Source organism: Canis aureus, chromosome 12 (genome assembly GCF_053574225.1).
Source record: "Canis aureus isolate CA01 chromosome 12, VMU_Caureus_v.1.0, whole genome shotgun sequence".
NCBI lineage: Eukaryota > Metazoa > Chordata > Mammalia > Carnivora > Canidae > Canis > Canis aureus.
The window spans coordinates 7,068,591-7,090,285 of NC_135622.1; the positions used below are offsets into that span (position 1 = coordinate 7,068,591).

At 39.3% G+C, this 21,695-nt stretch overlaps 1 protein-coding gene and 1 long non-coding RNA gene across 18 annotated transcripts in view; one reads left to right on the forward strand and one right to left on the reverse strand.

Annotated features, from left to right (window-relative positions):
• The window catches only part of LOC144280487 (uncharacterized), a 62,872-nt gene extending 47,280 nt beyond the window's left edge, over positions 1-15,592 (reverse strand). Inside the window, exons 1-3 of one of the 4 annotated variants that reach the window (XR_013348893.1) lie at positions 15,315-15,579; positions 14,671-14,905; positions 7,816-8,307 (exon numbers count right to left, since the gene is read on the reverse strand). This is a non-coding gene — a long non-coding RNA (uncharacterized LOC144280487). Of the gene's footprint in view, positions 1-7,815; positions 8,308-14,635; positions 14,906-15,314 lie in introns of those variants that run through there. The other 3 variants (XR_013348892.1, XR_013348891.1, XR_013348890.1) reach the window with 3 other exon arrangements.
• A 62-nt stretch (positions 15,593-15,654) lies between these two features.
• The window catches only part of PRKAB2 (protein kinase AMP-activated non-catalytic subunit beta 2), a 29,001-nt gene continuing 22,960 nt past the window's right edge, over positions 15,655-21,695 (forward strand). For 7 of the 14 annotated variants that reach the window (XR_013348886.1, XR_013348885.1, XR_013348887.1 and 4 more), the window contains exons 1-5: positions 15,656-15,827; positions 16,109-16,289; positions 19,882-20,048; positions 20,885-20,978; positions 21,211-21,331. Coding sequence is in view for 9 of the 14 variants with exons in the window: in XM_077842581.1 (XP_077698707.1) it covers positions 16,134-16,289; positions 19,882-20,048; positions 20,885-20,978; positions 21,211-21,331 (538 nt within the window). In the remaining 5 variants the exon portion in view is untranslated. The other 7 variants (XR_013348889.1, XR_013348888.1, XM_077842578.1 and 4 more) reach the window with 3 other exon arrangements.

Genomic DNA, 21,695 nt, shown 5'->3' on the forward strand with positions numbered 1-21,695 from the left:
CTGTGGGCTTTTCATAGATGTCAATGCTACCCAGGGCAATTTACACATTTAATGCAATCCCTATCAAATAATCATGGAGTATCTTCAGAGAGTTGGAACAAATCATCTTAAGATTTGTGTGGAATCAGAAAAGACCCTGAATAGCCAGGGGAATATTAAAAAAGAAAACCATAGCTGGGGGCATCACAATGCCAGATTTCAGGTTGTACTACAAAGCTGTGGTCATCAAGACCCATATCATCAAGACATCAAGACAGTGTGGTCATCAAGACAGTGTGGCACTGGCAGAAAAACAGACACATAGATCAATGGAACAGAATAGAGAATCCAGTAGTGGACCCTCAACTTTATGGTCAACTAATATTTGATAAAGGAGGAAAGACTATCCATTGGAAGAAAGACAGTCTCTTCAATAAATGGTGCTGGGAAAATTGGACAGCCACATGCAGAAGAATGAAACTAGACCATTATCTTACACCATACACAAAGATAAACTCAAAATGGATGAAAGATCTAAATGTGAGACAAGATTCCATCAAAATCCTAGAGGAGAACACAGACAACACCCTTTTTTGAATTGGCCACAGCAACTTCTTGCAAGATACATCCATGGAGGCAAGAGAAACAAAAGCAAAAATGAATTATTGGGATTTCATCAAGATAAGAAGCTTTTGCACAGCAAAAGAAACAGTCAACAAAACTAAAAGACAACCTTCAGAATGGGAGAAGATATTTGCAAATGACCTATCAGATAAAGGGCTAGTATCCAAGATCTATAAAGAACATATTAAACTCAACAGCAAAGAAACAAACAATCCAATCATGAAATGGGCAGAAGACATGAACAGATATTTCTCCAAAAAAGTTATATACATGGCCAACAAACACATGGAAAAAATGCTCTGCATCACTTGCTATCAGGGAAATACAAATCAAAACCACAATGAGATACCACCTCACACCAGTGAGAATGGTGAAAATTAACAAGACAGGAAACAACAAATGTTGGAGAGGATGTGGAGAAAAGGGGAACCCTCCTGTGCTGTTGGTGGGATTGTGAACTGGTACAGACAGCCACACTGAAAAACTGTGTGGAGGTTCCTCAAAGAGTTAAAAATAGAAGTACCCTATGACCCATCAATTGCACTGCTGGGGATTTACCCCAAAGATACAGATGCAGTGAAACGCTGGGACACCTGCACCCTGATGTTTATAGCAGCAATGTCCACAATAGCCAAACTGTGGAAGGAGCCTCGGTGTCCATCGAAAGATGAATGGAGAAAGAAGCTGTGGTCTATGTATACAATGGAATATTACTCAGCCATTAGAAACGACAAATACCCACCATTTGCTTCAACGTGGATGGAGGGTATTATGCTGAGTGAAATAAGTCAATCGACAAACATTTTATGGTCTCATTCATTTGGGGAATATAATGTTTGCTGACAAACATTATATGGTCTCATTCATTTGGGGAATATAAAAAATAGTGAAAGGGATTAAAGGGGAAAGGAGAGAAAATGAGTGAAAATATCAGTGCGGGTGACAGAACATGAGAGACTCCTAACTCTGGGAAACGAACAAGGGGTGATGGAAGGGGAGGTGGGCAGGGAGATGGGGTGACTGGGTGATGGGCACTGAGGGAAGCACTGGCTGTTATGCTCTATGTTGGCAAATAGAACTTCAATAAAAAATAAAGAAAGAAAAGAAAATATAAATAACAAAATCTTGCTATTTGCTATGACGTGGATCAAACTAGAGTGAATTATGTTAAGTAAAATATGTCAAACAAACTCATGTATCATATGATTTCACTCATATGTGGAATTTAAGAAACCAGACAGATGAATACAGGGGAAGGGAAGGAAAAATAAGATAAAAACAGAGAGGAAGTCAAACCATAAGTGACTCTTATTTATAGAGAACAACTGAGGGCTGCTGGAAGGTAGGTGTAGTGCAATGGGTATTAAGGAGGCCACTTGTTGTGGTGAGCACTCAGTGATATATGTAAGTGATAAATCAGGAGATTAATTTAAAGATTAGATTAGATAAATCAGGAGATTTATCACTTACTCCTGAAACAATACTACTCTATATATTAACTAATTTGAATTTAAATCAATCAATTAATCAAGAAATTACAAAATAAATTACTACGTTTTACCTTGATTACAAATTAAGTTGTGCTAATGAAACATAATGTAACTTATTATGGCAATTTTGTTTTCTTTGCTGAATAAACATTAGCTATAATTATACAGAGGAGAAAATGGTGAAATAAGGTCAAAAGAGACATTTTCTTAAGATCACTTAGATTAAGTTCTTTCCTGTAGCTGAGCACATTGAGCCAATAGTCTCCACAAGCAAAATTTATGGTATATTAATGGCAAGTACATTAATAAATGAGATAATTTTACTTAATATGCTAGGTCTGTGTCCCATTACTTTTGTCAATGGCAATATAATATATAATAGTATATAAATATCCTCCAGACTGCCTACTTGGAATTTTCCAAAGTGCTGTATTTTTCCATGCTTCTGCAAATATTCTTTTGCTGTATCCTCCTCTTGATAAATTCTCCACTTGCCCAGATGGCTAGCACCTATTTTATATTCAAGATCCATTTCATCTGTTATCTTCCAGGAATATCTTACTGATGATCTCCAATATGAAATAGGTGACCTTCTGTGCTCTTGTTATACCTGGTATTTTGCTCAATTTTATTTGGTGTATCTTTTGTCACATTATTTAATATCAATTGGTTCTTTCACCTTTTTCTTCCTTGAACTAGTAAATTCAAGGAAGACATTTTGTATTTATTCTATATATTCCCAGTGCTGCCTAAAACACAATAAGACATCAGTACATTAATAATTAAAGAAAAAATTCAACATGAGTATTCTTTAATATATTAATGTTTTCAAATGATTAAATGTAATCATGAATATATCCTAATATATATACACACATACATATATAAATATAAATAGTGACTAATACTTTTATAAAAAAGTGATTAAGGAGTTTAAGAACACTTACCATTTTGAAATATCTATGGGGCAAGCATGTTGTCCTAGAAAATATTCTGGAATACATCACTGATCTGAGTCAGTAAGTCATCTCTAATATTATGTTTGTTTTGAAATAGATGTTATATGTTCTGTGTACAACTTACTTCCTCAGTCAAACACAGGAATTAAAAAGTATTGGGGCATTTGGGTGGCTCAGTTAAGAATCTGACTCTTGATTTCAGCTCAGGTCATGATCTCAGGGTTGTGAGATGGAACCCTGCTTTGGGCTCACATGCTGGGTATGGAGCCTGCTTAAGATTTTGTGTCTCCCTCTCCTTTTGCTCCCTCTTCTAAATTTTTTTATTTAAAGAAATTTAAAAATATAAAATTTATATAAATAAATGGTTATCTTAACACAGGAAAGAGAGTGGAGCAAAATGTCTTCCTTCATCTTCATTTCTGTTTCTCCCTCCCTTCTCAAATTCCCCACCTTCTTCCACTTACTACCTCTACTGTTTGAAGTAGTTTACAGATCTCCCATTTATTCCCCTTCATTCAGGGAAGGTTTTAGCACTATGCTCTCTGCCTCACTCTCTTTATAAATATAACTACTCCTGTAGTTGATTAACATCTATATAGGTAATATTTCCACCAATTCAGTGTATTAATTAGGATTTGGGTCAGCTGCAATATAATAGAAAAACCCAAAGTAACAATGACTTAAACAAAATTGAAACTTATTTCTGTCTCATATAAAATAGTCTGGAGGAAGAGTGTCTCAAGGAAGATGCTAGAACGGCTACACAGTTCCTCCTTCTGCTCCACTCTCAGCATATCATTTTTACCTCATGGTCCAAGATGGTTGCTGGAGCTCTAATTATTATGTGAACATTCTACACAAAAGGAAAGAGAAATGTAGGAGGTTTATTAGAATCTTTTAAGGTGATTTACTAGAATTTTCCATTTAGGATACACTCCCACTTAGATCTCATTAGAAGAACTTAGTCATATACATCTAGCTACCAGGGAGGCTAAGAAATACGTCTTTATACAAAGAGTCAAAGTGCCCACGTAAAAATCAAAGTTCTATTATTAAGGAGGAAGGAAGAATGAGAATGAGAGTTGAAGTAGATCTTAACACTCTCTGCCACCTGGTCTCTCAATTCAATGACCTTCTCACTCAAATGATCTTACGATCTACCTCATTTTATCTACCGACACCCATGGTCATATCTAAGACATTGTCATTACCAGTAACTCCAACATCACCAAAATCTCAATGTCGTTTTTAAATTCAATTTCCTACTCTATAAAACCACCTCTTATCTTTTCAGCTCATTCATTCCAACACCTTCAGTTCTTTAACTCCACTGGGACCTCCATCAATCTACTCTGTCTTCACTTCCCAGGCTACCCAGCTTAAAATCCATGGTCCAACATTGTAATCACACCCTACATGCACTCTCAACTACTTTGCCCCTCTCCCCCATACTTCCTTGAATAAATTTTACCTTTGGTTATGTTCCTCCACTAAACAGCTGGCAAGAGAAAAACACCACTATGCTGACTTAACATCTTAAATTCATGATGACCAAACCTAAGTTGGCCTTCAGTGCTACCTGCCAATCCCACTTCATTTTTCTAGTCAATTCTTTGTTCTACTCTCCTAGTTGATTATTTCACATGTTTACCTGTTCAAACCTCAAACCTGCCCCCTTTCCTCACAGTCAGCAAATCACCTTGTTTCTTTTTTTCTCTATGAAATAAGCAATCCGAAGATTTTCATATTTTGATTCACATTTCCCTGATGATGAGAGTGTTGAATATCTTTTCATGTATGTGTTAGCCACTAGATGTCTTCTTTGGAAAAGTGTCTATTCATGTCTCCTGCCCAATTCTTAACTGGACTATTAGTTTTTCAGGTGTTGATTTGATAAGTTCTTTATATATTTTGGATACTAATCCTTTATCAGATATGTCTTTTGCAAATATTTTCTCCTATTCTGTAGGCTGTCTTTTAGTTTTGTTGATTGCTTCCTTCACTATGCAGAAGCTTTTTATCTTGATGAGGTCCCAATAGTTCATTTTTGGTTTTGTTTCCCTTGCCTCCAGCAACATATCTAGTAAGAAGTTGCTCTGGCCAAGGTCAAAGACATTGCTGCCTGTGTTCTCTAGGATTTTGATGGCTTCCTGTCTCCCATATAGGTCTTTCTTCCATTTTGAATTTATTTTTCTGTATGGTATAAGGAAGTGGTCCAGTTTAATACTTCTATATGTTGCTATCCAGTTTTCTCAACACTGTTTGCTGAAGAGACTGTCTTTTCCATTGGATAGTCTTTCCTGCTTTGTTGAAGATTAGTTGACCATATAGTTGTTAGTTCCTTTCTGGGTTTCTATTCTGTTCCATTGAGCTATGTGTCTGTTTTTGCGCCAGTACCATATTGTCTTGATAATACAGCTTTGTAATATAGCTTTAAATCCAGAATCGTGATGCCTCCAGTTTTGTTTTTTCTTTTTCAGAATTGTTTTGGCTATTCAGGATCTTTTGTGATTCCATAAAAATTTTAGGATTGTTTTCCTAGCTCTGTGAAAAATGCTGTTGGTATTTTGACAGAGATTGTATTAAACATGTAGATTGTTTAGAGTAGTATAGACATTTTAACAATATTTGTTCTTCTAATCATGGAATGTTTTTCTATTTCTTTGTGTCCTCTTCAATTTCTTTCATAAGTGTTGTATACTTTTTAGAGTACAGATCTTTTACCTCTTTAGTTAGGTTTATTCCTAGGTATTTCTATTTTTGGTGCAATTGCAAAGGATTGATACCTTGATTTCTTTTTCTGCTGCTTCATTACTGATGTATAGAAGTGCAACAGACTTCTGCACACTGAAGAAATCAGTTGCATTTCTATACACTAATAACAAAGAAGAGAAGTTAAGAGAACAATCTCGTTTACAATTGCATCAAAAAGAATAAAATACCTAGGAATAGATTTAACCAAGGAGGTGAAAGACCTGTAGACTGAAAGCTATAATACAGTGATTAAGGAAACTAAAAATGACACAAATGAATGGAAAGATATCTGTGCTCATGAAGTAAAAGAATTAATATTGTTAAAATATGCATACTACCCAAAGCAATAAACAGATTTAATTCAATTTCTATGAAAATTCCAATGGCAATTTTTACAGAAATAGAAAAACAATCCTAAAATTTGTACAGAATCAAAAAAGACTCTTGAATAGCCAAAGTAATCTTGAGAAAGAAGAACAAAGCTGGAGGTCTCATGCTCCTTGATTTCAAGCTATACCACAAGGCTATAGTAATCAAAATGATATGGTACTTGCATGAAAACAGACATAGATCAACAGAATAGAAGAGAGAGCCCAGAAATAAACCCATACATATATGGTAAATTAATCTATGACAAGAGAAAAGAATACAGTGGGGAAAAGATAGTCTTTTCAACAAATGGTGTTGGGAAAACTGCACAGCTACATGCAAAAGAATGTAACTGGACCACTTTCTTACACCATGTACAAAAATAAATTCAAAATGGATTAAAGACTTACATGTAAGACCTAAAACCAAAGAAATAAAAGAAAACATTGGCAGAAAGCTCTTAGGTCAACTTTAACAATATCTTTTTGGACCAGCTTCCTCAGGTAAGGACAACAAAAACTAAAATAAACAAATGAGATTACATCAAACCAAAAAGCTTTGGTACAATGAAGGAAACCATAAACAAAGGCAACCTACTGAATGTGAGCAGATATTTGCAAATCATACATCTGCTAAGGGATTAATATCCAAATAAGGAACTTACACAATATCTAAAAAACAAACAACCTGATTGAAAAATGAGCAGAGAACTTGAATAGACATATTTTCAAAGAAGACATATAGGTGATCAACAGGCACAAGAAAAGATGCTCAATATCATTTACCATCAAGAAAATGCAAATCAAAATCAAGATATCACTTCACAACTGATATTCATTCATCAGATTGGCTTACACCAGATTGGTTATTATCAAAAAGATAAAAAATAACAAGTGTTGGTGAAGATGTGGAGAAAAGGGAATCTTCACCCACTATTGGTGGGAATGTAAATTGGTGCAGCACTATGGCAAACAGTATGGAGATTTCTCACAAAAATTAAAAACAGGGATGCCTGGGTGGCTCACCAGTTGAGCATCTGCCTTCAGCTCAGGGCGTGATCCCAGAGTCCCGGGATCAAGTCTTGCATTGGGCTCCCTGCATGGAGCCTGCTTCTCCCTCTGCCTATGTGTCTGCCTCTCTCTCTCTCTCTGTCTCTCGTGAATAAATAAATACAATCTTTTTAAAAAATTAAAAATAGAACTACCCTATGATTCAGCAATTCCACTTTTGAGTATTTATCCAAGAAAATGAAAACATCTATTTGAAGAGATAAATGCATCCCTATGTTCATTGTAGCATTATATACGATAGCCAAGACTTGAAAGCTAACTATGTGTCCATGGATAGATGAATGGATAAAGAAGATGTAGTACATATATTCAAAGAAATATTAATCAGGCATAAAAAAGGATGAAATCTTGCCATTTGTGACAGAATTGATGGACCTAGAGGATATTATACTAAGTGAAATAAACCAGGCAGAGAAAGACATACTGTATGATTTCACTTATATGTGGAATCTAAAAAAAAAACAAAACAAATCAACAAACAAAACAAAACAGAAGACTCAGAGATACAGAAAACAACTATCGGTTACAAGAGTGAGGAAGGGTTGGGAGGGGCAAAAAAGGTGAAGGGAATTAAGAGGTATAAACTTCCAGTCATAAAATAAATAAGTGATGCAGCTGTAATATGCAGCATAGGGAATACAGTCAATAATATTGTAATAATTTTGCATGGTGAAAGGTGGTAAGTAGACTTATCAGGGGGATCATTTCATAAAGTATAAAAATATCAAATCACTTTGATGTTCACCTGAAACTACTGGGATATTGTAAGTCAATTATACTTCAATAAAAAAAAATAGTACGGAGAATTCTCATATACCCTTTACCCAGGTTCCCTAATTATAAGATTTCATATAACATTACAATAACTACCAAGGAAATTAACATTGATACAATTCTATTAACTAAACCACAGACCTTATTCAAATTTCAACAGTTTTCAAACTAATTCCCTTTTTCAAACCCAGGATCCCATATTGTATTTAGTTACGTAGCCTTACTCTCCCCCAATCTTTGTCAGTTCTTCAGTCTTTTGTTCTTTCAGGATCTTGACACTTTCTTCTTCTTTTTTAAATTTAAATTCAATTAGCCAAAAAATAAAAAATAAACTCAATTAGCCAGCTTATAGTACATCATTAAGTCTACTGATCTTGACACTTTAAAAAGAACTAAGTTCCATAATTTTAAAATTTATTTAATAATGATTTTTCTTCTGTCACAGGATCCCACTCAAAATACATTATCCCTCATCATTAGGCTCCTTTACACTTTATTAATTTTATTTATTTTTAATTTAAAAAAATTTTATTGGAGTTCAATTTGCCAACATATAGCATAAGACCCAGTGCTCATCCCGCCAAGTTGCCCCCCTCAGTGCCCATCACCCAGTCACCCCAACCCCCCACCCACCTCCCCTTCCACTACCCCTTGTTCATTTCCCAGAGTTAGATGTCTCTCATGTTTTGTCATCCTCACTGATATTTTCACTCATTTTCTCTCCTTTCCCCTTTATTCCCTTTCACTAATTTTTATATTCCCCAAATGAATGAGACCATATAATGTTTGATAGTTTCTCAGACTTTCCTTGTTTTTGATGATCTTTACAGTTTTGAAGAATACTACTGGTTAAGCATTTTGTAGAATATCCTTTACTGGTGAGTGTCTGATATTTTTTCTCATGATGAGGGTGTACAGTTTTTCAGGAAAAAGATCACAGAGGTAAAGTGTTATTCTCATCACATTATATCAAGGGTACATGCTACTGACTTGTCACTGATGATGTTAATCTTGATCAACTGGCTGAAGTTGTGTTTGTCATGTTTCTCTAATGTTAAGTTATTCTCCCCCCTCCCAATATACTGTACTCCTTAGAAGGAATTACTATACTCAGCCTACACTTAAACAGTTGACAGTTATGTTTCATCTCTTTGAGGGAAGGGTATCTATATAAATGTCTTAGAATTCTTCTGTATGGGAAGAATTCTTCCCCTTCTACTTGCTGATTTAATTATTTCTTCATATCAGCATAGACTCACAGATATTTATATTATAACTTGGGTTATAATCCAATACTGTAATATTTATTTCATTGCTCATATTATTCCATCTTTAGCCATTAGGAGCTATTGCATTGGCTCCTCTGTCCCTGTGACATATCCCCAACTGTTTTTTTGTGTGGCATTTGTTTGGTTGGTTGGTTGGTTTAAGCACTTCTTCACTTTCTGGCACTACCAGATGCCCCAAACTTATCTTGTACATTCAGTGTCCCAGTCCTAAAAGCAGCCACTTCTTCCAAGAGTCCTGGTTCCTTTTATTAAAGAATGGTATGAGAAGCCAAAAACTAGGTGCTAGGTGTGCTCGTAGCTACTGGGTGTCATTTTTTCTCTAGGCCCTTCAGAGGACAGAGCTTGGAATAATGTCATCAACTAACTATAACTCAGGATTTAGTGATGACATGCATAATCCTCTATTTTACATATGACAAAATTTACAATTAGAAAGATAAGGGTACTTGCCCTAAGTCAAACAATTTATAGTTAACAGTCTCTTTGTACCAAATCAATACCCATGTGGTGATATATGTATTAAGTGCTCAATCAATGCCTGCTAACTATGATGTTAATTGAGATACTAATTCTTCAAATAATTTAAGTTTACACTTTCGGAAAAGGAAATTTTCAGTGAATGTTTAGCCATAAGTGTCACTATAAACATTTATGTGTCCATAAATGTCAGGTTTAGACACCTACTTGGAGTCATAGTCATTCTTCACTTGGAGATTTCAAGATTGTGAGCAATTCCAGAGCAGGGGCTGCCTAGCATAGCCCAGCAGGTACTAGGCCCTCATCAAGTTTTCAAGAAATGAATGAAGTATAAATATCATTTAAGGAAATGCTGGCTATATATTTAACCAGAGCCTTATTTATAAAATGAGATATAATTATCCGTCCTGTCTACTCTCACAGGGCAATTTTGAGATTACAAGATAAAATTCACATGCAAATCCTAATTATGATAATACGTGAGGAAAATTCTGGACCCTTTAATTTGGTTCCTCTTCCTTTGGGTAGACAGAATATAAGAACTTACTACTGCTTCTAGGCCAGAATAAGATTATTTTAATATAAAATAAAGCAACCACAAAAGACTCCAAAAAGCCAAAGGAATCTTGAGAAAGATGAACAGAACTGGAGGTATTACATTTCTTGATTTCAAACTACTGTAATCAAAACAGTAAGTACCTACATAAAAACGCAGACACAGACCAAAGGAAGAGTAGAGAGCCCAGGAATAAACCCACCTATATATAGTCACCTAATCTTTGATAAGGGCACCAAAACCACAAAATTCTGGGAAAATCTCTTTAATAAGTAGTGCTGGGGAAACTGACTATCCACATACAAAAATGAAACTAAACCCTTACCTTATCACTCACAAAAACTAACTCAAAATAGATTAAAGATTTAACACCTGAAACTATAAAACTTCTCAAAAAAAAAAAACCATAAAGGGCAGACTCCTTGGCATTGGTGTTGGTTATGATTTGGATTAGATACCAAAAGCAAAGGCAATGAGCTAAAATGAGCAAGTGGAACTACATCAAACTAAAAGCTTCTGCACAGCAATCAACAATATGAAAAAGTGACCTATTGAATGGGAGAAAACATTTATCTGATATATAACCATATATCTGATATATCTCACAAGGGACTAATATCCAAAATAAGGAATCAAACAATTCAATAGCAAGAAAACAAATAATTCAAATAGAAAATATGCAAAGGTCCTTAAGCATTCTGGTCATGAATTCCAACATCAGAGTTGGAATAATTCCCCGTACCAACAAGCAATTTTTAGGATGCTAGTTGTATGTCTCACAATTCAACTCAATTCTGACATATATCTGGACATGGTGTCTGATCCCACAGCTTAAGGGCTCTTTCCTACAGAAGTGCCCCCAACCCCCATATGCACACATTCCAGACACCATCTCAAGTCCAAGTTGTCACCTGGGTTTCTGACCAACAGGTTATAGATTGGAAGTTCCTAGACCTCCTCTTTAGGTTCCATTAATTTGCTAGAGTGGTTCACTGAACTCAGGAAACCCATTTATTCACTAGATTCCTGATTTACTATAAAAAGATATAACTCAGGAACAATAAAGAGATGCACAGGGCAGGTATGGGGAAAGGGCGTGAAGCTTCCATGCCCTTTCCTAGCTCACCACTTTCCCTTGAATCTCCACATGTTCAACCTGGAAAGTCTTCAAATCCTGTCCTTTTTAGTTTTTATGAAGGCTTTATTACATAGGCATGATTGATTAAATCATTGGCCATTGGCAATTGATTCAACCTCCAGACCCTCTCTACTCCTGAAGGTCAGTGGGGTGGGACTGAAATTTCCAGCCCTCTAAACTACCCAAGTTGGTCCCTCCTTCTAAAAGTCACTTCGAAATAGATCTGCCCTACGACCCAGCAATTGCACTGCTGGGGACTTACCCCAAAGATACAGATGCAATGAAACACCAGGACACCTGCACCCTGATGTTTATAGCAGCAATGTCCACAATAGCCAAACTGTGGAAGGAGCCTCGGTGTCCATCGAAAGATGAATGGATAAAGAAGATGTGGTCTATGTATACAATGGAATATATATATATAATATATATATATATATTATATATATATATGTAATGGAATATTACTCAGTCATCAGAAGGGATGAATACTTACCATTTGCACCAATTACCATTATCAATGTAACTGGAGGGTATCATGCTGAGCAAAATAAGTCAGTCAGAGAAAGACAATTATCATATGGCTTCACTCATATGTACAATATAGGAAACAGCACAGAGTATCATAGGGAAGGAAAACTGAATGGAAAGAAATTAGAGAGGGAGAAACACCATGAGAGACTCTTAACTATAGGAAACAAACTGACAGTTGCTGAAGGGGCAGTGGGGGGCAGGGCATGGGGTAACTGGGTGATGGGCATTAAGGAAGGCATGTGATGTGATGAGCACTGGGTGTTAAACACAACTAATAAAGTGCTGAATGCTAAAAAAAGAAGAAGAAGAAGAAGAAATAGTATTAAATTGTTTTCATTTCTTATTGAGGTATAATTTTTTAAAAGATTTTATTTACTTGACAGAGAAAGAAAGCACAGGCAGGGAGGGGGATCAGGAGAGGGAGAAACAGGTTCCCCACCGGGCAGGAAGCCCAACTAGAGGTCCTGGGATCATGATCTGAGCTGAAGGCAAATGCTTAACTGACTGAGCCCCCCAGGCACCCCTCTGGTATAATTTTTTTTACAATAAAACTTACCCTTTTAATTGTACAGTTCTGTAAATTTTGGCAGACACAGTTCTGTCGTCCCCCCCCCCCCAAATTCCCTCCTGCTCTTTGTAGTCAACCCCTGTGCTCCCATCCTCAACTTCTGAAAGGCATGGTTCTGTTTCTGATCCTCTGCTTTCTACAGAAAGTCATGTAAATAGAATCTGGCTTCTTTCACTCCCCATAATGCATCTGTAATTCATCCATGTGTGTATGGAGAGTTTAATCCTTTTTATTACTGAGTAGTTTTCCATTTACAACTATGCCACATTTTGTTCATCGATTCACCAGGTGAAGCACATTTGTGTTGTTTCCATTTGGGAATAAATATGAATAAAGCCACATATGTTTTGTACAAATTAAGTTTTGTGTGCAGGTTTTTGTGTGAACCCATCTTTATTTCACCTGGATAAATACCTTATTTCTTTTTTAAAGATTTTATTTATTTATCCATGAGAGACACAGGTGGAGGGAGAAGCAGGCTCCATGCAGGGAGCCCAATATGGGACTCCATCACACCCTGGGCTAAAGGCAGCGCTAAACCGCTGAGCCACCCAGGCTGCCCCTGGATAAGTACCTTAGAGTGGGATTACTAAACTACATGTTAAGTGAACGTTTGACTTTATAAAAAAATATCAGGTTGCCTTTTGAAATGTAAATCACCAAGATGAGATATCCTACTCATCCCTGACCACAAATGGGAGGGGAAATGGGAATGTAAACCTCCAGATGCCTAATCTAACCCTGTCATCAAGTTCTGTAAAATCAGTATACTCTTCTCCCATTTCCACATCTTTAACTCTCAGAAGGACACCTTTAGCAGTGTACGTAAAAGCTTACTGTGCTATGATGCTTCCCACGCTCTGTTATTCCTCTGTTTATCAGGCAGAAGGGCTGATCTGAGAATGAGTGGCATGAGACACAGTAACATCAAGAGAACCCCCACAGGTTACTTTGTTACCTCCTTTTCCTTCCCTCTTAAAGGAAAGAGAAAATACTGGAGTGACAGCAAACAAACAAAATTTGGGACTGGAGAGAAGCAATTAATCCATCCTACAGTGTTAATTACTGTAGGATGTTAATTACTGTAGGATAACAGTGTTAATTACTGCCTGAATGTGCAATATGCATATAATTATGCATATTATACATAGTTGCATAATGCCTATCCATATATGCAATATAATATTAACTATTGACTGACTCATAAATGCTACTAGAGCAAAACAATGTCATGGGTAATCCCCCAAAGGAGATGACCCAAAAGTCATTTCTATTTAGACAAGAAGTTTCTTTTCTTAATAAGTTTTCCACTCGCCAATATAATATCTGGTTTGCTTCTGCTATGCTGATTTGACTACTGTAAGGACCTATTTATTATTTGGCATAGAGAAGCTACCCTGTGGTTAAAAACCTGAATAATACACAAGATTCAATGTATTACTCCCTTCAGAGGCCTTGCTGCAGAGTGCAGTGGAAAGAATGAACGGAAGTGGTAGAGAGGGGAACAGTAGGGACCAAAAAGGAGGTAACCAGGCAGTGGAGATTTTGGAGGGAGGAGCAAAAGGTCACAGTAAAAATGTTATCCGCAACATTCTTTTTTCTGCAAACTGTCTTTGGTTAAGAACCAGAGAATCTGGGATCCCTGGGTGGCACAGTGATTTCGTGCCTGTCTTTGGCCCAGGGCGCGATCCTGGAGACCCGGGATCGAATCCCACGTCGGGCTCCCGGTGCATGGAGCCTGCTTCTCCCTCTGCCTGTGTCTCTGCCTCTCTCTCTCTCTCTGTGTGACTATCATGAATAAATAAATAAAATCTTTAAAAAAAAAAAAAGAACCAGAGAATCTCTGAGTTTACTAACTAGGGCAGAGGAAAGACAAAAGGCAGAGAAGCGAATTTGTCAAACCTAAGTGTATGGTTTTTTTTTTTTTTATGAAAAATAAGCTTTTCAACAAAATAAAGCTGTTCATTCAAAAAGGGTGGCCTTGTACGACTTGGCATTCCCCCATCGCTGTTTAAGTGGTATTATCTTGTTAGAAATGTAGTAAACGGTATTACACCCTTCACTGTGCAAATATTTACTAAAAGCTTACTCCGGACAAGATGCATGCAGAACAGGAAGAGGAATCAAAACTAGACTTGCTCTCTGCCAGCCTTCAAAGCAGTGCTTGACACTTTAATATGTATACACATTCCCCTGAGGATCTTGTTAAAATGCAGATTCTGATCCTGTAGGATAGAGCCTCAGATTCTACACTTCTAGCCAGCTCCCAGGTGATGGCAAAGCTGCTGGTCTGTGTCACACACATTGAGTGATAACGGTTTCCGCTAGGGAATCGGAAAAGCACATAATTATAACACAAAGAATGAATTAGTAAGTACCATACACGTTCCATTAATCATCAGCAAAAACCTAGATCCGTTCCAACCCGAGGACAATCTCTGTCCTTTTCTGCTCTCACTGTTCCTTCTCTTCTTGTTGGTCTTCCTCAAAAGGCATTTCTTTTGGGGTTGCTCGTTGCATTCGCGGTTTCTTAGCTCAGAATAGCTTTCTCCTCCTCTTCAGACCAGTTTCACGCATCTGTCAAGGTTTCTCGCCTAATTACTCCTTCCTCACTGGGGCCCCAGTCGAGGCTGCTCCCCACCGCAGCCAGCTGGAAGGTACCTCAAGCAGTCGCCACTACTTCCTTCTGATTCCAGGAGGAAATTCTGTTTCTAAATCCCTGGAGGAACCCACCTGTCCGGGTTGCCCAGAGAACGTTCTGTTTAACCTGAAGCCAGGTGAGGCGGGCGGCAAGGAGGCAGCGCCGCTTCTCCGGGTACGGAGCGCCTGAGGCCGGGAGGCGGCCCTGCGGTCCCTGGAGCCCGTCTGCTCCGGAAGGCCGGCCCGCGGCTGACCGCGCCAGGGATTCTGGGTCGGGTGGGCGGAGCCCGCGCCCCGCCCCGCCCCGCCCCGCCCAGCCCGAGGCCAACGCGGAGCGGGCGCCCCCGCCTGGCGCGAGAGGCTGCCCACCACCGAGGCGGCGGCGGCGGCGGCTAGAGAGGCCGCGAGCTCGGGAGCCGTCGCCGCGCGGCCGTAGGGAACGCGCGCGGGGCGGGCCTGGCGCCCCTGGCCTCGTAGCCATTTTAGGAGGAAACCCGGATCTCCAGCCCGGGGCGCGGCTTCAATTTCAATAACTTTATTGGTGGACGTAACCGCAGAACAGCCATCTCGCGAGTGGCTAGGGGAGGAGGAAGAGCATCGCGGGAGGTGACTGGGGTGGGGGCGCCCCCGGGCAGTGAACGCGGGGATGCGGGGAGTTCCCCGAAGCGGGTTTCCCCAGCGGCGGGCGTCGAGAGGCGGGTGGCGGGTGGCGGGTGGGGGGTGGGGGGCCGCGGGCGCTGCCGGAGGCCGAGGAAGGAGGGGACCCCGGGCACGGCTTCCCTGGGGCGGGGATTCCCTGGCCCGGGTCCCCAGGCGCAGGGGCGGAGCGGGGGGCGCCCCTGACGCGGCCGCCGGGTGTTAAAGCCCCGCGTGGTTCGCCCCAGCAGGTGGCCCCCGACTCGAGCTACAGCCATGGGAAACACCACCAGCGACCGGGTGGCTGGCGAGCGCCACGGCGCCAAGGCTTCTCGCGCCGAGGGCGCCGGCGGCCACGCGCCGGGCAAGGAGCACAAGATCATGGTGGGGAGTACGGACGACCCCAGCGTCTTCAGCCTGCCGGACCCCAAGGTGAGCCTCCCCGCGCGCGCCCCGGCGGCCCAGCCCCCCTCCCCTTCCGGGCTCCTCCTCATCCCACCGACCTACGTTACGGTTTTCTGAATTAAAGGGATGGGGCTGGGGAGTTGGGGGGGGGGGGGGGACGGAGATGTTGGAGGGTAACTGACGCCTGCGGCGCTGCCTCGAAATACTATAGAGGCGGGGTTTCTGTCGTTCGCCTGACCTGCTGGCCATATTTTTACGATGGGGACTGTAGAGTCGTTCCCCCCCCCCCCCCACAACGCCACACACACACACCCATCCCCGGTTTTCCGAACAGGCAGGAGCCCTCTTGGAGAGTAGTGATGAGTTTATGGGTTGTAAACCCTATAGACCCTGGTAGAAAACTTAAAAGACGGTAGGTTGCCTGAGTGGCTGATCATCTGAGACAGTTTCTCAGGTTTACCCTGAGGTAGGCAAACGAATTTCTTTTTTTCTGATAACCTGTAGGTATCACTATCATTTTTGCTCCTCTAAGAACCCAGCACTTCGGATCCTCTTCCCCTTTGGCAGGATTGTGAGCAGCAGCCACTTGCCTATTTGATACTTTCTCCTCGTCTTGGAGATCAGTACAGGACTTCCTTTGGCTGACTGCTCAGTTGTTCATCTCATCCTTTATATTGCGGTTGGCTGAGGTGCTTCCTTCACACCCAGCTACTGGTCAACTGGGAGAGCAAACGATCCAGGATTTCTCCTCTTCCAGTAGGAATTCGTGATGTTACCATCGCTGAAAACGGACAACCCGCAGCTGCCGGGCAGGCAGACCTTGCTCTCAAATCCAAGGACTTCCAGAAAAGCGGCAACTTGTGCCCACCCGTAGATTAGATGGAGTTGACTGCAATGGGATTACCATCCGAATATTTCTAGTCCCATTTAGAGCTGTCAGCATGAAATAACAATAATCCCTCCAGGCAGTCCGAGTGGGAGGAAGTAGAAAAAATGGAGGGATTGAGGAGATTCAGGTGTGTTTGATGTTTTTTTTTTTTTTTATCACTTCAAACCTTTCACCAAATTGGGGTTTTAGGGAGTAAAGAAATGATTTGCCCCATTGGTAGCACATGAAATTTGGATTCTGTTTATTTTCTTGAATCCCAGTTGAAAACATAACTACAGAAAAAGAAGTGAAGGTGGTTAAAAGCACCATCTTGGGGTTTCGTCTCCATTCCTTTCTTCCTTCTCCCACTTTAGAACTTCTTTCTCAGCATTTGGGCCATCTAGCCAGTCATTTTGAATTTCCTTAGAAGCTTTCTCAAGGTGATCCACCTCCTAATTTTACCCTTTTCCTATGTCAGTGACTCAGGATTTAAGTACAGTGTATTTGTCAAACTCTGACTGCAATAATTGGTGTGCTGAATAAAAGCCAGGTTGCTCCATCTGAAATGGAGCCTATTTTGGTTCCTTCCTTCCCTAACCCCAGTCTTGCCATTTGTGAGTAAGAAAATTGGTTCAGATAATTCCTAAGGTCTCTTATACATGTAAAATTTTATAGTTCTCAATCTAGTCTCTTTACTTCTTCCTTCATTGTTTTACTTAAATATTTTCAAACTGTAGTTCTCATTGTTTTGCCTCTTTTCATAATGATTTTGCTGACAATTTAACTTGGAGTAAATGGTCTTTCTGCTAGTCAGCTGCACTCAGGCCTGCCACGGAAATGTCATGTCATATGTGGAAGGGCTTTCTTCCAAAGCCGGGCATGTTAATAGTTTGTAGCTTTCAAATTCGAAATTGAAAATACTAAATCATCAAAGTGACTCATAGAAACAGTGGCAGTGGGGTCAACATTGCTTCAAATGCCAGTCCTCTTCAGTGGACTAGGTCAGTGGTTCTCAACCCTGTTTGCACATTAGAATCACCTAAAATTTGTTTAAACACTGTATGGAAAATTAGAGACATTTTCCATGTTTCAAAGTAGTTAGAGTAGTATAGTAAACTCCTATATACCCATCACCCAGTTTAAACAATGATTAAATTTGAACAAATTTATGTCATGCCTATGCCAGTCCACTTCCCCCTACCAAATATTTTGAAACAAATTCCAGACATCCTATCAAATATTATTTTATCTGTAAATATTTTAGGATGTATCTGTAAAGTTGAGGTTTTTTCCTTTGTTTAACATAATCACAGTAATAATATTCTCTGTGAAGCTTTTTAAAAACAGGTTCCTAGGTCCCATATGTAAACCAGAATCTGAGTTATTCTTAGGCATATGTAAAAATTTTTGTAATTCTAATGCAGCCAGTCAGACAAAGGTGCATTCCTTTAGGAATATGGAGATCAAGGTTTTCACTTAAGTCACTTCCTTACATAAGGTGAGAAAGTCCCTTCAATTCTCTGTTTACTTCAGTTTATGCTGTTACTGGTGTCTCATTAGTATAGTTTTGAGGAATATTGAGAGACAATATGGAAAGTAGACTACCTTAGCCATTTTGAAAGTAAAGCCCATGTGAATAAGTTAATCCTTTTTTTTAACCCACATTATTTTATTTGGTGACATTTTGACTTGATACAGTACAGTCCTATTTACCGAAGTCATTTAAACCATTCTGAAGTGGGGATCAGTAGACTTTTTCTATAAGGGACCAGACAGTAAATATTTTAGACCTTGTGGGCCATACAGTGTCTATCACAACAGTTTGGCTACTATAGCATGAAAATAGCTGTAGATAAATATGTAAATGAGTGAGTGTGGCAATTTTCCAAGAAAAGTTTATGTATAAAAGCATCTGGCTCACTGACCATCTTCTGCCAACTTTTGTTCTAAAGTATGGTAATGAAAATAAACTAAATAAGGAGTTCATTTGTTTTTTCTTTTTAGAATCCTTACAGACCTCATTTGCTATTGAAACGGCTTTTGTTAAAGGAAGCTTCCTTAAACAAAAGCCATGTTTTTGATCTGATGTTTCTTGAGGGTCCAGAGTTTTCATCCTCACTCCTGAAATAATTAGTATATACCTGGCAGGAGTGAGCAAGATTTATAACCACTTCTCAAAATTTAAGAAACCAATGATACATGATTTTTTTATGCTTTTAATGTCCTTTTGTAACCTATTAGCTAAAATGAAGTTTATTAATTATTTACGAATTACAGTATCTCTAACTTGCCGATAATTGAGAGCTGATCATACTTACGTATGAAAAATACATGGCCGAGTTCATTGCTTTTTATGGAAACATACTTTTTTTCTTATTTTTTTCTCTTAAGAGGTACTCAGAAGTATATCATAATTGCCTGCCTGTGGGTTGATCTGGTAACTGGGAGTAAGCACACCCCCTCCCCCAACTTGTTTTAAAGGGAGATCCGAAGGCTCTGAAAGGGTGAGTGATACATGCAGACTCTAAAGTTAGGTTGTGATTTGGTCAACCCCTGAGCATAAGCTGTTTGACCATTTGGGTCCTAGATGACTTATTTTTCTATAGTTTGTTCAAAATCTGATTCAGCTGCTAATTTCAAGGATTATTGATTCTTACCAGAAACATAGCACCCCTCTCTGCCCTAGGGAGGAGAGTGACCTTTTAAGAATTCCTGGGTCACAATTTAGGGATGACCTAATCCTTCTTACAGCTCCCTGGGGACAAAGAGTTTGTATCATGGCAACAGGATTTGGAGGACTCCGTAAAGCCCACACAGCAGGCTCGGCCCACTGTTATCCGATGGTCTGAAGGAGGCAAAGAGGTCTTCATCTCTGGGTCCTTCAACAATTGGAGCACCAAGATTCCACTGATTAAGAGGTGAAGACAAGTGTTCTTGGTTGAGTCTACAGGGTCCAGGAGTAGGGACCTGATTTCCCTTCTCAGGAGAGAGACCTGGCTGGACTACTCCTCTTCACCAGCTAGGGACTCTCTCTAGAATATTTTCTGTGACCAATAACTACATCTGTGACCTTTTTTTTTTTTTTTTTTAAATCTCAGTGAGTCAGAGATGTTTTACTGATTGGAATATCATTACCTCAGGGGAACTTATTCACTTTGTGGGTACATTCTTTAGGACTGTGTTAACACAAGTCCTGTCTATGCTTGTGGGAAGTCATCTGTAACTGGCTGAGTCCACTTGCTGTGACTTCTGCACTAAAACAAAACACATGATGTTCTAGGTAATAATGTGAATTGTTGCTTGTAGAGCAATAATGAATTACTTGTTAATCAGAATGGCTCTTCATTTATATATAGGTCATTTTTTCAGAAAAGGCTCACCAAAATTTGGAAGGGGTATCTTGAGGCACTTCTGTATTCTGAAGCTACCTGCTATCTTATTTACACTTGTGAGGGATCTGTTCCTAAAGCAAATTAGTTGCACTAAGGTGAACCATTTTGGGGGATTAACATCTATTATTCTTTTCCAGATATTAATTAAGAACTAAAGTTATTGGGATGGGCTGGCAAATATATGCTCAAGGTGATACAGATAAGGAGAATGAGTCTATAAATTATTTTTATTCCATGGGTAACAATCGCTTAGGATTGTGGGAGATCATTGGTATGAAGTTGTGAATGTCTCATGGTTTTTATATTTGCATTCTGTTTTCTAACAGGAACTTGGCCTGTTAACTTTGTGTTTTCTTCTGTAGCCATAATGACTTTGTTGCCATCTTAGACCTCCCTGAGGGAGAGCACCAGTACAAGTTTTTCGTGGATGGACAGTGGGTTCATGATCCGTCAGAGGTAAGGTCTTGATCTCCAAGGGTAGCCATTATCTTAACTATGTTCTTTTGGCTGTTACTCCCTTTGGTATCAAACATCATTCCTGTCAGGATTGATGGGCTCCTACACTGGAGGATTTCTCTCTTGATTAAAGATGGAGGTGCTAAGTATGATCATTTTTTAAAATAGGAGAGTTAGATGGAAGCGATGAATTAAAACAGGGTTTATGAATGTTTTCCATTCGTTGTTTCAGCCTGTGGTTACCAGTCAGCTTGGCACAATTAACAATTTGATCCATGTCAAGAAATCTGACTTTGAGGTGTTTGATGCTTTAAAACTAGATTCAATGGAAAGCTCGGAGACATCTTGTCGAGGTAATTTTGTAGTATTTGCTCTTTCTTAATGTGTTTTTCTTACAATGCAAGTTTTTTCCTAAGAGTGGTTTTTGTCTTCATTTTCTCCTCAAGAATCTTCTGAATCATATATGCGTTATATGTACATATATGTATATTTTTCCTCTAAACATTTAGATCTCCTTCTCTGAGAGAAAAGAAATCTCAGTGTATTTGATTGAAAAGCTTTTTAAAAAGATTTCATTTATTTGAGACAGTGAGAGAGAGCATGAGCTGAGGGAGATGGAGAAGGAGAGGCAGACTCCCGGCTGAGTAGGGATCCCTATGCAGGTCTCTCTCCCAGGACCCTGGGATAATGACCTGAGCCAAAGGGTAACTGAGCCAC